General features: G+C 39.6%; 1 protein-coding gene across 3 annotated transcripts in view; it reads right to left on the minus strand.

Moving 5' to 3' along the window:
• Positions 1–14549, minus strand: part of Kcnq5 (potassium voltage-gated channel subfamily Q member 5) — a 557910-nt gene that overhangs the window by 51611 nt on the left and 491750 nt on the right. For 2 of the 3 annotated variants that reach the window (XM_036167994.1, XM_036167995.1), the window contains one exon: positions 10941–11161. In XM_036167994.1, coding sequence (XP_036023887.1) covers positions 10941–11161 — 221 coding nt within the window. Of the gene's footprint in view, positions 1–10940; positions 11162–12432; positions 12454–14549 lie in introns of all 3 variants that reach the window. The other variant, XM_036167993.1, reaches the window with a different exon arrangement.

Below are 14549 nucleotides of genomic sequence, written 5' to 3' on the forward strand. Positions count from 1 at the left end.
TAATATTTGTCAGCACTTTTACCCAGATATGGGTCATGTGTACTATAAGGCCAATCGGCCAGCCATGGCATGCTTACTGGTACAATAACTTTTTCTCTCTTTTTTTGGTGATGGTGGTGGTGGTAGCAGTGGCAGAGGGGGTGGTGGATGGTGGTGGTGGTAGCAGTGGCAGAGGGGGTGGTGGTGATAACTAATTGCTTTCTGATTAAAATTGAGGCCCATGCTATGGGAAAGAACACATGCCTGGTATTATAAGCCAAGGCAAAAAATCTATGGTTGTAGAGGTCAAAGGTCTTACCTAGGGACCTATTATTGTCTCAATTGATCACATGTAAAATCTTTTAAATATTTATGTTTATAACCTTAGACCAGAGCTGTTAACCTTGGGCAGAGACATTCTCTCTCTCTTTCTCTCTCTCTCTCTCTCTCTCTCTCTCTCTCTCTCTCTCTCTCTCTCTCTCTCTCTCTCTCTCTCTCTCTCTCACACACACACACACACACACACACACACACACACACACACACACACAGTGGGTGAAGGTTAATGCAGAGACTTATAGCTCATCAATGTGCTGAGAATACATGGCTGAGAAGTGCTCAGATATAAGTAGGACATCTATATCAACTTCTCCAAGGCCTAGGGAATGTTTCAGAGGAGAGACTAGAGAGAATCTGAGAGGCAGGTGATTGGGAACAACACTGTGAAATACCCCCATCTGGATATAGCCATTGCAGTCATGAACATAGACAGAGCAGCTAAGCATATCCCTAACGGTTCTGTACATGACAAGGCACTTTGACATTCTACCATGGAGAGAAACATCACCAACTAGTCCCCAACTTTTACTGAGGAATTATTGGCAGTTAATGATTGCCAGGGGAGAGGGCAGCATTTTCTTCAGTTTTAGCCACCAAGGAGTGGCCCAAATCTCAACCAAATTACCAAATGCTCACTATGCAGGCAATCTTAAATATACTCAGTGGCTCAAAAAAAAAAAAAAAATCATGAAAGAAACAAAGGAACTAATTGGGTAAAAGAAACTGTTCAGAGGGAGAGGAAAAGGGATTAGATTGTGTAATGGGAGGTAAATAGAATCATAACACATTGTATATATGTATGACATTTCTAAAAATTAATTAAGAAGACTAGACATTTATATGAGCAAAATAAACATGGGCAGAATATTTAGGATAAAATATGCAACATCATTTCCCTCACCTGAAGGTAAAACTTTTTTCTTGACTCAGAAGTTACTATATGTTGCTTTTCTAATATCCAATCATTAGGCCTTAAGCTTCAAATGTATCTAGTTACCTCCTCTCACACTTTATCATATGCCTAAGGAAAGTCTGGTCTCAAATCAAGCTACTGATTCATGGATGCCAATCATGGTCCTATTCCCCAGAGTAGGAAGAATTATACAAAACAAGATGTAAATGGATAGATTATAGCACATTTTAGAACCTGTGGGTTGTGGATCCTTTGACAAACCACTATCTCCAAAAATATTTGCATTATGATTCACAACAGTAACAAAATTACAGTTACAAATTAGCAACAAAAATAATTTTATCAAAATTAACAGCATAATTTTGATGAAAATAATCACAACACTAGGAACTGTATTAAGGGTCTCAGCATTGAGAAGTTTCAAAACCACTGTTTTAGAATAAATACAGACATAAAGTGGCCTTTTTACTGTCTTTGAAAGTCCTGCAAGCTGCTTGGAACTTCTTTGGCCAATTTGCTTCTACCCTGAAGAAGTGAGCATATTAATATACAGAATCAAATGAAAGCTCACAACATGGCCCCATATGCAGCAGTCATAGAGAGGGTGAAGGTTAGATACTGATATTGCAATAAGTTCAGATGAAAGGATTCAAAACTAAGACTAAAGTGTACAGTAGGTTGTAGCCCTACCCTCAATGACAAGGAGCTCTAACTACCACTGAAGAAAGCTGTGGAATCTGAAATCTTGGATCAATGAATAACCTAATCTCTGGCTCACATATCTGCCATGATTTTGCTTGTTACTGGGACTGAGGAAGTCTGAAGCTCCATCTAAACACTTGGCTTCAACTTTCTCATTCCTCCACCAAAGAGTTCAATGCTGGGTGGGTTTTGAAAGCATGGAGACAGATCTACCTGTAGAGGTCTCAATGATGATGTTTGCTTTGCCCTCATAGGAAAAAACATCAACCACTCAGGATGTATGAACTGGAGAGTACTGGAACATGAAAGAAGCTATAGAACCCACAGGCTGCAAAGGTAAGTGTGGCCAGCAAAGGCTCCTGTTATACGAGAAGGGACGCTTCCAAAGAAAAGAGACCTGGCAGACATCTGAAGCTTGACTGTTGATTCAGCAACAGCTTAAATAGACTGCTTTCACCAAGCCTCTGGGGACTTGCTTTTGGAAGTCAGCCCTGGATGTCAGCTTCATAGACTGTTAAAATACATTACATTAACAAAACAGATCCAAACAGGGACTTAGTCCTAACAGGAACACAAGAAATGAAAAATCAAGGCAATACAACATCTTCAATAAGTTAATAGTGCTACTGTAATGGATTCCATTGAGAATGAAATAGCTAAAATCCCAAAGAATTAAAAAGTATGATTATAATGAGACTTCACCTAATAAAAAGGGGTTTGAATAAACTTTTAAATTAATTCAAAGATAATATAAATAAACATCTGAGTAAAGCAAGAAAGATGATGCAGGATGTGAAAGAGGGATTGAATAAAGAGATAGAAACACTGAAAAAATTAAATAAAGACTTTTGGAACAAGTATCTCAACAAGTTGAACAACTCAGAAGAAAGCCTCATGAACAGATGAAGCAGAGTACAGAACACCATGGACTGAAGATAAGGTAGATAAACTAGAAATTCATGCAACACTAAAGAAAGGAGCAAAATTTGAATAGAATGTGCAAGGTTCCTGGACACCACTAGAAGTCAAAGCTTACCAAGCATGGACAATGAAGTGTGAATAAAAGGCATATAAAACATATTCAACAATATTGAGGAAATTTTCTCCAGCACTGGGAAAGAGGTGGTTGTCTAGCTCTTAGGAGGCATTTAGAACCTCAAACAGATGAAAGAAGAAAAGAAACTTCTCACACCATATTGTATTTATATTATATATTTATATGTTATTATATTATATTATATTATAATTAAACACCAAGTACACAGAGTAAAGACTATTGAAAGCTGTAAGAGAAGTGTCTAGTCAAATATGATGTAAACCCATCATATTAATGGCAGATGTCTCAACACAATTCTAAAATCCAGGAGGGCATAAAATGTGGTAGCACTGAGAGGAAATGACTACTAACTAAGACTGTTGTATTCAAAAAAGCCATTGTTGAAGGAATATGTATATATGCAACACTAGATGGACTCATCAGGCTGTATTTATACACACACACACACACACACACACACACACACACACACACATACAACAATAATAAAGATGAAGAGGTCATGAATTTGAGAGGAAACAGGAAAATGGGAGGAGTTGAAAGTGAAGAGAAGAAAATTGGAAAATCAAGTAACTACAGTACTCATATACTGAATTATCAAAAAATTAAATAAAAGCCATCAAAGGAATATCAGTTAAATGACCCTATAAAAGCCATCAAAGGAATATCAGTTAAATGACCCTATATATCAAGAGGGATCTACAGAACATCCACATCTACAGAACAGTCTGTCCAAAAGCTGCAGAATACATGTTCTTCTTAGCAGCTTCTACAACCTCCACCAAAACAGACCATACACTACTTTTATTTTTTTCCAGTTTTCTTGTATTTAAGGACATAAAGCAACTGTTACAAACAATAAAACTGAAAAACAAAAATCTGTATATTCTATCTAATCACAAGAGGAAATTTAGAAAGAATCTGCAAGTGAAACAGCAGAAATTAGAAGAACTAAAGAGATTGAGCAATTCATTGATGTGTAGTGGGCCATCAAAGAAATCAGCAGGGAAAAACTTTAAAATCCTGGAATCAAATGAAAATGAAAATACAATATTTCAGAACCCGTAAGACACAATAAAAGTGATCCTGAGAGGGAAAATTATAGCTACAAACACAGTTAAAAAATCAGAGCTCTTGCACAGATAACGTAATATGTATCTCAGGGACTTTCAACAACAACAGAAATGGAATTCCAGATTAGCAGAAAAAGAATAATAAAGGTCATGTCAGGCTGCACCCCACTACCCCATGCTAAGCACAGCCATTAGCAAGCATGCATAAGGGCATTAAAAACATTGCATCCTTGCGAATAGCTAGATGGTGAAGTACTTCCAGGAAAGGTTACTACTGTTCAACCCACAGGATACAACTTTTCATGGTGGAAAACAGAAACCAAAGGTTATCTGTGAAGAGCAAGCTCAGCAGGGAGCCTACCTGACTCCCTAGGCTTCCCTATTTACATTACATTGGATGTTTGTAAGCCCCTGATTTAATAAAATTACTTCTGGTTGTTCTCTCAGGCTAGCGGAGCCATCTCTGCTGGGTGTTGTAAACTGATTTGATAATATTTTGCTATCTATTTGCTGCTCTTCTCTATCTGCTACTTGTTGCATTTTCTTTTGTTTACTACTTAATAAACTCACGCATTAACTGCAAGCACAGCTATTGTAGACCATTTGTACAGAACACATATTTTCTCCCAAATGTATAATCTAGACGTAATGTTATAGATACATGAAACCAGAAGGAGAACTATTTGGGGAAAAAAATGAAAGAGATTAGTGGCAGTTGAAGGTAGACAGGGAATGTATAGATAAATTATATAAATTACATGCTATACTTGAGTGAAAATGTCTTTCTTTGCTTTAAAGAATTATTTATTTAGCTGGGTGCTGCAGCAATGCCTTTAATCCCAGCATGATGGAAGCAGAGGCAGGTGGATCTCAGAGAGTTCAAGGCAAGCCTGTCACAGTGAGTTCCAGGCACACTAGAGTTATGCAATGAAACTCTGTCTCAAAAGCCTCTATCTATCTATCTATCTATCTATCTATCTATCTATCTGTCTGTCTGTCTGTCTGTCTGTCTGTCTGTCTGTCTGTCTATCTATCTATCTATCATCTACCTACCTACCTACCTAACTACCTTGTGTGTGTGTGTGTGTGTGTGTGTGTGTGTGTGTGTGTGTGTGTTTGTGTGTGTGTATCTAGGTGTATGTGTATGTATATGGATTGTGTGCATACATTGCTCATGAAGCTAGAAGAGGATAATGGATCCCATGGAACTGGAGTTAGTGGTGATTGTGACCCACCATGTGGATACTGGGAACAGAACCAAGGTCTTCTGCACTAGCAGCAAGTGCTTTTAACCAATGAGCATTTTCCTTCAGTGCTCCCTCCCTCTTTCCCTCCCTCTTTTGAGGTAGGGTCTCAGGGCCTCATGTAATCCAGTCTGGACTCTAGCACACTATATAGCTGAGGCTAGCCTAGAAAACCTGATTGCTCTGCTGGGATCACAGAAAACTGCCACCATACCAGTCAATGGATACTTCTTATGTTATCCATCACTTTGTACAGAACATTTACACAAAAGAAATGTTTTTTGGGGTCGGGGATTTAGCTCAGTGGTAGAGTGCTTGCCTAGCAAGCGCAAGGCCCTGGGTTCGGTCCTCAGCTCAAAAAAAAAAAAAAAAAAGAAAGAAATGTTTTTTGAAAAGAAAGGTAACAAAAGTTGTAGAGAAGTGAAGCTAGGGCTCTTGAACTTTCTTTTTTTTCTTATAAAAGGTAATATTTTATTGGGGCTGGCTTACAGTTTCAGAGGTTTAGTCCATTGTCATCATGGCAGGGAGCATGGCAGCACACAGGCAGACACAGTGCTGGAGAAGGAGCTGAGAGCTCTACAGGCAGATCCATAGGCAGCAGGAAGAGAGAGACCCTGGACCTGGCTTGGGCTTCTGAAACCTCTGAACTTATTATGAATGCCATTATGGTGGTGTTATAACATAAATTACAGTATTATTTAAGATATTCTGACATGCTTGATTTGTGCCCACAACCAAAGTCATCCATAATGGTACATTAGCTGAAGAGAGAGAGAAACATGAATAGAAGAGAGGAAAGATATCAATAGTTGTGGGGACAAAGGGACAGGACTTAATACCTTTGGAAGGTATTCATCATTTTTAGTTTACTTAGACTCCACTAAAGTGGACCTTTCTTATCCCCTGCTCCTAGATAGTGTAAATCCTTCACAAACATCCGGTGAGATGGGAAGTATCTTCCCTAGCAGTCAGCAGTATCCTTGAGTATTGCCTAGCAGGATAGTATTTTCCCCTCGAGCAGAAGCAATGCTGACCATGTTAAATCAAGCATGCTGGCTCATGTTTGTGGCAGCTGAGACTTTGAGAAAGAGGGGACAGAAGAATGACAAGGCAACATGACTTGTTGGCATGGGCCATCTGCACTGATTGAAAACGGAAGAATGAAAGCAAGGGCCAGCTAAGAATGGAAAGAGGAAATAAGGGCAAGAAGCAGAAGGAGAAGTTAGCATATCTACCTGGAGCCCACCGTAGCTATGCCTGTACAGAAAACCCATGAAATTCCATCGCCCGGGTGTGTGCTGCAGTGCCCTTTCTTATGCCTGTTAGTCTCAGGCTAATGACTTGTTTTTAAGTCTCAGTTTCCCCATCTAAGAAATGGCAATAATACTTTTAATTACTTCATAACTTAGGAATGCAATCCATTTATAGAGATAAAGCATTTAGAACAATCTATGAGGAGTTAACAGAAGTTACTGCTATCATTATAATTCTATGCTCTCAGGATACAAATATAATTTCTGTGCTACCTGAATTCTAAAATTATTCAGAGACACAAATGCAACTAAATTTCCACTGTGGCATTTCTGCCAGGTATTTTATGATTCAGCAGATTAGAAGATATCATTCAGGTCACCTTGATTAAAATATATCTGCTATGAGACTACATGCCATTGTCCTTAGAATTGATTTTCTTTCCTCTGCCATTTGTACATTTCTAGATCAAACATCTGTCAGCTACTTGCCATTTCTTTGATAACTGTGAATTTGAGGTACTGGGAGACATTTTTGACTTTCTTAAGTATAACATGTTAACTTATTATTTTTTGGGGGGGGGGTTGAGACAGGGTTTCTCTGTGTAGCTTTGTCCCTTTCCTGGAACTCACTCAGTAGCCCAGGCTGGCCTCGAACTCACAAAGATCCGCCTGCCTCTGCCTCCCGAGTGCTGGTATTAAAGGTGTGCACCACCACTGCCCAGCTACATGTTAACTTATTAAAGCCATGACAAAGAAAACAAGTGGATATTTAATAAGCTTGTGTATGAGTCATTACATTATACCAGATTCATAAGGAACTGTTAATACTTAATGATTAATCATAAATTTCTTTTGTTTTTCATTTATAACTCTCATTCAGAAAAAGATGATTTTTTTAAAATGTAATTTTTAGTTATTAACTCATGGGCATATTGGGATTTCCATTATTTTTCCTTCTATCCATGCACACTCTTTGTGAATGCTAATGGGAGCCCCTGAGAAGAGCTGCAGAAGTGAACAAATGAACAGGACCTGGGATAATTGGGAGTCAGCTGTAGTGTTGTTATGTATTATTTTCTATGAGCAGTAAGTGAATTTTAGATATACTCATAACCTGGAGAGACACTGAAGATTTTATATATATATGTAATTGAAGGCCACATTTACTTGATAGCTACTTTATTTTTTTTCTATGAAAAATGTACTTCAAAATTTCTAAGACCCAATTTCCAGCTAAATCATAAGTAAAGACTCTTGGCTATTGGATTAAATGAGGAGTCAGGAGCTCCCATCTCCTGCCAGTGAGGAGCCCTCAAAGCTACTTCAACGGGACAGCAATCAGTTCTGCCTTCACTGAGGGACTTCAGAATCAATTGAGATGGGGCTCAGCCTGGGGAAAGTAATTCTTTTCTAAGCAAACAGAATTGCACTTGTATGAAATGATCTAGAAAGTGTATGACATGAAACCTTTCCAATCTGTGAAGAATAGGACCTTTTTTTCCCTTTCTTTTTTGTATCTGACTTCTGAGATACGTTTGGAGATACAGAAAATGCTAAGGTAGGTAGTGCCAATTCCAGTAAGTCTTTGAAACCCTCCTTTCTTCTGGCCAAACAGTACAACTAGAATTAATTTTCCATGTTCAAAATCCAGTTTCTACGAATTTTATAATTAAATGTGCTCAGTCAACAGTAATTACCTCACGGCAAGGAGACCCGAAGAAAGGTTTGAAATCCCACATTATCAAAATAAGGGTCTATTGCAATGTGTACTAATTATATACTTAGTACAGTGTGATCCCAGGGTCAAGGTGGAAGACATGGACACCCCGAGCCTGCCAGGGAACTTGTTACATAAGCAGTGGATCTGCCAAGGTGCTGAACTGCGTCTGCCTTTCCCAACTCATGTGTTGAAATCCTTACACGCAGTGCCCTCAATGCTACTGTATTTGGAGACTGGGTATTTAAAGAAGTGATTGATAAAGTTAAAGTGAAGTTACTAAGGTGGGTCCCAATCCAATAAGACTGATGTTGCCTACAAAGAAGAAATTTGGACACAGACAGGTAAAGAGAAAAGACTATGTTTAGACAGAAGGACTATGAACAAAGATGCCCTTCATAGGAACCACCTTTGCCAACACCTTAGGCTGAGACTTGTACCCAGTGGGTGATACTTTGTCATGCCAACCCAAGGAACTCATACAAGCCATATTAGCAGCCGTTGAACATCCTTTGAGGTTCTTTGTCTGCACAGAGTGAAGGCTGGTCCACAGCAGAGACCAGGTGCTCCTCAGTATGGATCATCTTGAAGTGAGAAGTTTGGTACACAGTAGTTCAAGGACTGTTAGAGTAGGAGGAAGGGGGAGACAGTATGTGGAGGAGATAATTTTTTTTAGTGTACCCCAAAAGTCCTCCTTGAATTTCTTATTACAAAAGTACTGAGAAATACAGGTGAAGAAAATGTAAAAACAACATACTTGTGATCTCATTTGTTTTCCAGACTTTTCCATGGAAACACAAATCTGTATACATAGTAGCTAACATACATGTAAATGCACATATCTGCAAACATTCTGATAGGTTTTGCTGTGTTGGTCTGTAGGTCAGACTGTCCTTGGTCTCATGATCTCCTGCCTCAGCTTCCTAAGTCACAGGCATGCATTCTAGGCATGCATCATGACATCTGGCCAATGATCACCCTTTCTCATCAGCAAGAATCATTTCCAACATCTGTTACTGTGTCATGCAGCAGTTATATTCTAGAGATGGTGCTGGTAGGTGACTGTGTCTAGTGTTTGGCATATGCTATGGGTTTTGATATCTATTTGCCAAACCACCTTACAGAAAGGATGTATCCATTTTTATTGTTGTCTTTTTCAAGTCTAGCAAAAAGCCTGTTACCAGTAACTATAGACTTAGTTGCCCAAAGGCCATCTGAATATCCTCCTATGGAGCCAAGTAAGGAAACTAGAGGCCACTGAAAGCTGAGCTAGCAGTGACTCAGATGCTGCAAGTGGCTTGATGGAGAGCACACAGCACCAGAGGATGAGGCATTTCCCAGCTGAGCAGAGCAACAGGTGAAAGCAAGCATGGCAGGATCGCATGTCCTTGCCGTTGAGATGGGAGCCATTATCTCTGCCAGGTAGGGCCAAATCAGGTCAGCATCTAGGAGACTATTTGGAGAACATGACACTAGTAGGGGTGTGGAGAGTGAAGAAGTGTGAAGGAAGGACTTGCTTTGCTCACTTGAGAGGTGAAGGGAGGTCTCTGAGGACTTCTGAGGAAGCTGGGAGGGGCTGGCAAGCAGAGGTTGCAGGGGTTGACTGCAGGGATATGTGATCACACTGCAGCTATGACCCCAGGCTGTTCATCTTGTCCCCCGAGCTTTGAGAGCCTGGGAAAACACAGGTTATGCTAGGGAGCGAAAGAATAAGGCCGGGCGACCTTTGCAGTTTGCATGCGTTAATGGGAGACGCTATTTGACTCTGGTTCTTTGCCCAGTATAAAGGATCCCAAGGGGGCACACTTAAAAGGAAAACTGGGTTAATTTTTGAATGAAAAAAAATATTTTGTAAAACATCAAAATTATGTGTCATTCAATAAAATGTTGGCAAGAAACCTGCCATGTGAGAAGATAAAATAGGTTCATGCCTCTTGGGAGAGGATTTCATTTATCATTAGAAGGCTGCAGTGCTCTGCACAGGAGCAGTTCACAGTGAGCAGCAGTCTCTGGGTCTGTGGTAGATGGATTGTGGGAAAAGGGAGAAGGACATTTTTCTTGTGTCTAGAAGGGAGCTGCTTCTGTTCCCATTTCAGGATACTTACAAAGTGCCTGCTCATCCTTCTACTTTGAGTTTTTGCTGGCCAGACATAACACACACTAGCAAGGAGGTCACAGTAATCTTGAAATAAATACAATCTAGATACGCAGGAAGAATTAACAAAATGGTTCCTTCTCTCCTTCCTTCCTTCCTTCCTTCCTTCCTCCCTCCCTCCCTCCCTCCCTCCCTCCCTCCCTTCCTCCCTCCCTCCCCTCCTTCCTTCCTTCTTCCTTTCTTCTCCCTCTCCCTTTCTCTTTTAAAATGAGGTACCAGGCATGGTTTAAAATGGGGTACAAAGCATGAAACCCAGGACCTTGAATATGCTAAACTCTAACCTCACTTTATATTTCTAGCCCCCTTACCTTCTCTGAGATGTAGATTTAGCTATCAAAGTTGCTTCTCAAAACTAACTTATCTTCTGTATATTCACCTACAGCAATGAATATATTTCCAATAAAAATAAACAATTTCTCATACCTTCAATAGCATCACAGAGAAGGAATCATTTCACAACTGCACAACAGCCTATCAAGCTAAAAATAGTCATGAAAACCAAGCTTACCATCTATCACCGGCTTTGGCTGCGAACTCTTGAGGCGTAGTGAGGGCCTGAAGCGTGTTCGGTCATTGAAGCTCCAGCTCTTCTGCACTTTGGTGGGGCTGCCCTCAGCAGTGATGTCCGTGCTTGGGGACCTCCTGTCACCTACCGATGCTTGCCTGCTCTTAATGCTTTGGCCTCTTGGGCTAGCCATGCGCACTCGCTCCTTAAAACTCAGCTTCTGACTGTGAAGAACAGAGCCATGATTATTCCATCTCAAAAACTCCCTTCCATTCCACACGGTCAAATGATTTGATGGAACTATATAATGTCATATACACCAAAAGGCAAGAGTGTGTTCAGCAAGTAGGAGCATAGAAATAGAGATTTTCCTTTTTGAAAAAAAAAAATTAGCTTTATTTGATCATGGTGTTTGTATTCATTTGAGATCGGTCTCCCTCGTAGGGGTATATGCATGCTTCTTGGATTTATGTAGGAAAAAAAGAGACCAGACCAGGTACAGCAGTTAGTACCCAGTTTCACTGAAGACAATCAAGAATGGGTATGGAATTCACTTTCAAAACTGTTGGGTGATTGTAACTTTCCCCTCCACTGTCGAGTTTTTTGTTTTTGTTTTTGTTTTTTTAAGTTCTTTTTTGTTTGTTTTTTTTACTTGGGAGATCTTTCTTTGTAATTCCTAAGCATCTCTACAGGTAAACAGGGATGATGATTACATATGTACCTACATTCAGCATGCATTGTATATCCCAGGCAAGATTATGATGTCCATAAATTCATGCAATCTCAAAGCAATTGACAGCACTGCATACGTATATTAAACACACAACACTTGACATTACATTCTTCATTCTTGGGAAAAGAAACCACACAGGGTGGAACAGCCTCAACATGTAATGAATGGGATGATTGACAGAATGAGATGCAATGCTCACTAGCACAATTTCCTGCTATGAACAAGCTATTGATTTGCTGTGGCAGCTACTGGTAAAATCACATTTGTTTAAACATTCTGTTCTCTGATTCTAGGATCGAGCATCCGTGGGCTGATCAAGGATGTATTAACAATATCCCAAATGCATCTTCACCCTTTCATGGTTAAGACATGTGTCTTGTGTAATGTGCTAGGAGAAGCAGGTAGGAATCATAGAGACATGGGCTGTGGAGTTCTCTGGCTCATGTTAAGACAAGAGTAACAGAGCTAAGGGGGTTTCACAGTAATCAAATCAACTGTGGAGAGTGTTGCACGCCCCGATTTTGTTTTCTTGTTTCATTTATAAAGTGCTGTGCTGTTGATTAGAAAGCAGCACATTATTATCAATGTGAGGGGCCCAGTGCTCTTCAGAGACTGAAGAAATAATGGGGCAATGGATCTGAGGGTGAGTCGCTTAGCACAGCTCTTGTGAATCATGCTGCAGCCTTTGTGGGGGATGAAGGCAGCGTGCTTATGGATAAGGACTGTCTGAGACCAAGTGAAGGTCTTGTCTTTTCCACTTACCGCAGTGTCCACTGTCCCCAGCTGCAGCATGCCAACAGCAGATGTGTTTAGTGGATATGTGTTTGGCAGCTAACAAGAGATAGTAACATTTGTTTTCCCATGCCAGTTACTTAACATCTGGTGTTCTAAAAAGGAGATGTTTAATGGAGATTTGCTTACATGAAACCAATCAAATCATGAACAATGGTGGTCCAAGAGTCCGTTAACACTAAAGGAGTTGACCATGCAACTGACATCTCCTGTCCCAAATGCAGACACAGCCATGTCCAGCACAACCAGCTGAAGGCACATGCAGACTGGGCAGTTTTGTGATGCGGTCACGTGAGTTCAAGAGCTCTGTACAACAGTCCCATCAATCACAGGGTTTATCTGTACTTGACAAATGTATGATTAAATGATAGATTATATTAAACAACAGCAACAGAAAACATCTTAAGACCTCATAGTTTTATACTCTTGTTATTTAGAAAAATCTGTTGAAGTGATAGGTCAAAAATGTTTACTTTTCTCTAAAAAGTTTTTAATTACAAAAATTTCCAATCTTGTTTTTTTTTTTTTTTTTTAATCAGTGCATCTGTACCATAATTTAAATTTATGATGACCTAGTTCAGAAGACATGTGTTCACTTCTGCACCTTTATTTTGATGAATGGCTGCCTCAAGTAGACACAGCCACCACTTCAAGTGCCCTCACTGTGTTTGATTTTTGTCTCTAACCTTTCTGGAATTAATGCTAATTACATAGAAGGTTGAGTTTAGAAGCTACAAAGTGATTTTTCTTCAACTTCCAAGATATATCTCTTTCCTATCCCAACTAAATAAACAAGAAAAAAATTCATAAAACAATTAACATAGATTTTATTTTATTCTTTTTTAAGAATTATAATTTGAAAAAAGTGGAAAATTTCTAAAATAAAGCAGCATCAAATTTACCATGATTTATTTATGATGACAAGAATGTCTAAAAATTGCTCCTGTAAAGTGTATTAATGATACCTCTATAAATTAGTGAAAGGTGGGAGAATAACCTAATCTCAGCACATTAAAATGGATATAAATTAATTCTAGGTACTGTTTCCTTTTTGGTTTCTTTAAATTTATTTTATTTTATGTGTTTGGGTATTCTGTCTGTCTATATGTCTGTGTACCCTATGCATGCCTGGTGTTCAAAGACCAGAAAAGGACAGCCGATCCCTTGGAAATGGAGTTGCAAACAGTTGTGAGCCACCATGTGGGTGCCTGGATTCCAACCTGGGTCCTGTGGAAGAGCAGCCAATGCTCTTAACTGCTGAACCATCTTTCCAGTCCCCACCCCCATCCTTTTTTTGGCTTTTCTAAAGTACAAGAAGATTTGCTAATGTCTAACATGAATCAAACAAACAAACCTAAATCAATGTGTGGTGGCTCATGCCTTTAATTCCAACACTTGAGAGGCAGAGACAGGCAGATCTCTGTGTGTTCAAGGCCAGCCCATTTACATAGCAAGGTCCAGGCCAGCTAGGGTTATATAGGGTGACTTTGTCTCAAAAACCAAAGCCAAACCAGACCAAACCAAACCAAACTAAGCCAAAACAAAACAAAAATCTAAATTAAATTCAACAAATTGCATACTAAAATAGAGAAAATGCAATGTTTTCTTTTGTCTTTAAGAGCATGAAAGTTTAGAAGAGCACCCTAACCCAGAATGAGTCGTGCTCCCTCCCTGCCAGCGCCCCGCCCCAGGGAAAACTTCTGTTCATGTGCCCTCTAATGGAAAGTTTTCTTTTATTGGTTGTTCTACTTCATTTCCCCTTTGGAAATCAACAGAGCATCTTGATTAGATGACTAGTAAACGGATTAGGTGGCTGTTATTGAAAAGACACATCAATTAAAATGATAGATAGATACTTCACGGATACATAAAAGTTCCCATTACTTTCTTGGTTTTTGTTTACATTTATAAACATGACTTTTGAGGAAGAGTTTCTGTCACAGCATTTTCAGGAAGCATGCCAAGGATGATCCCCAGGAGAGCAAGTAAGTCTCTTTTTGGAGGAAGGAAGCAAAAGGTCGCCATGGTCATCGATTGGGGCATCTTAGTACACAATCCCCTGTTCGCAGCTGAGCCCTAGGCTCAAG

This window comes from Onychomys torridus, chromosome 18, assembly GCF_903995425.1.
Source record: "Onychomys torridus chromosome 18, mOncTor1.1, whole genome shotgun sequence".
NCBI lineage: Eukaryota > Metazoa > Chordata > Mammalia > Rodentia > Cricetidae > Onychomys > Onychomys torridus.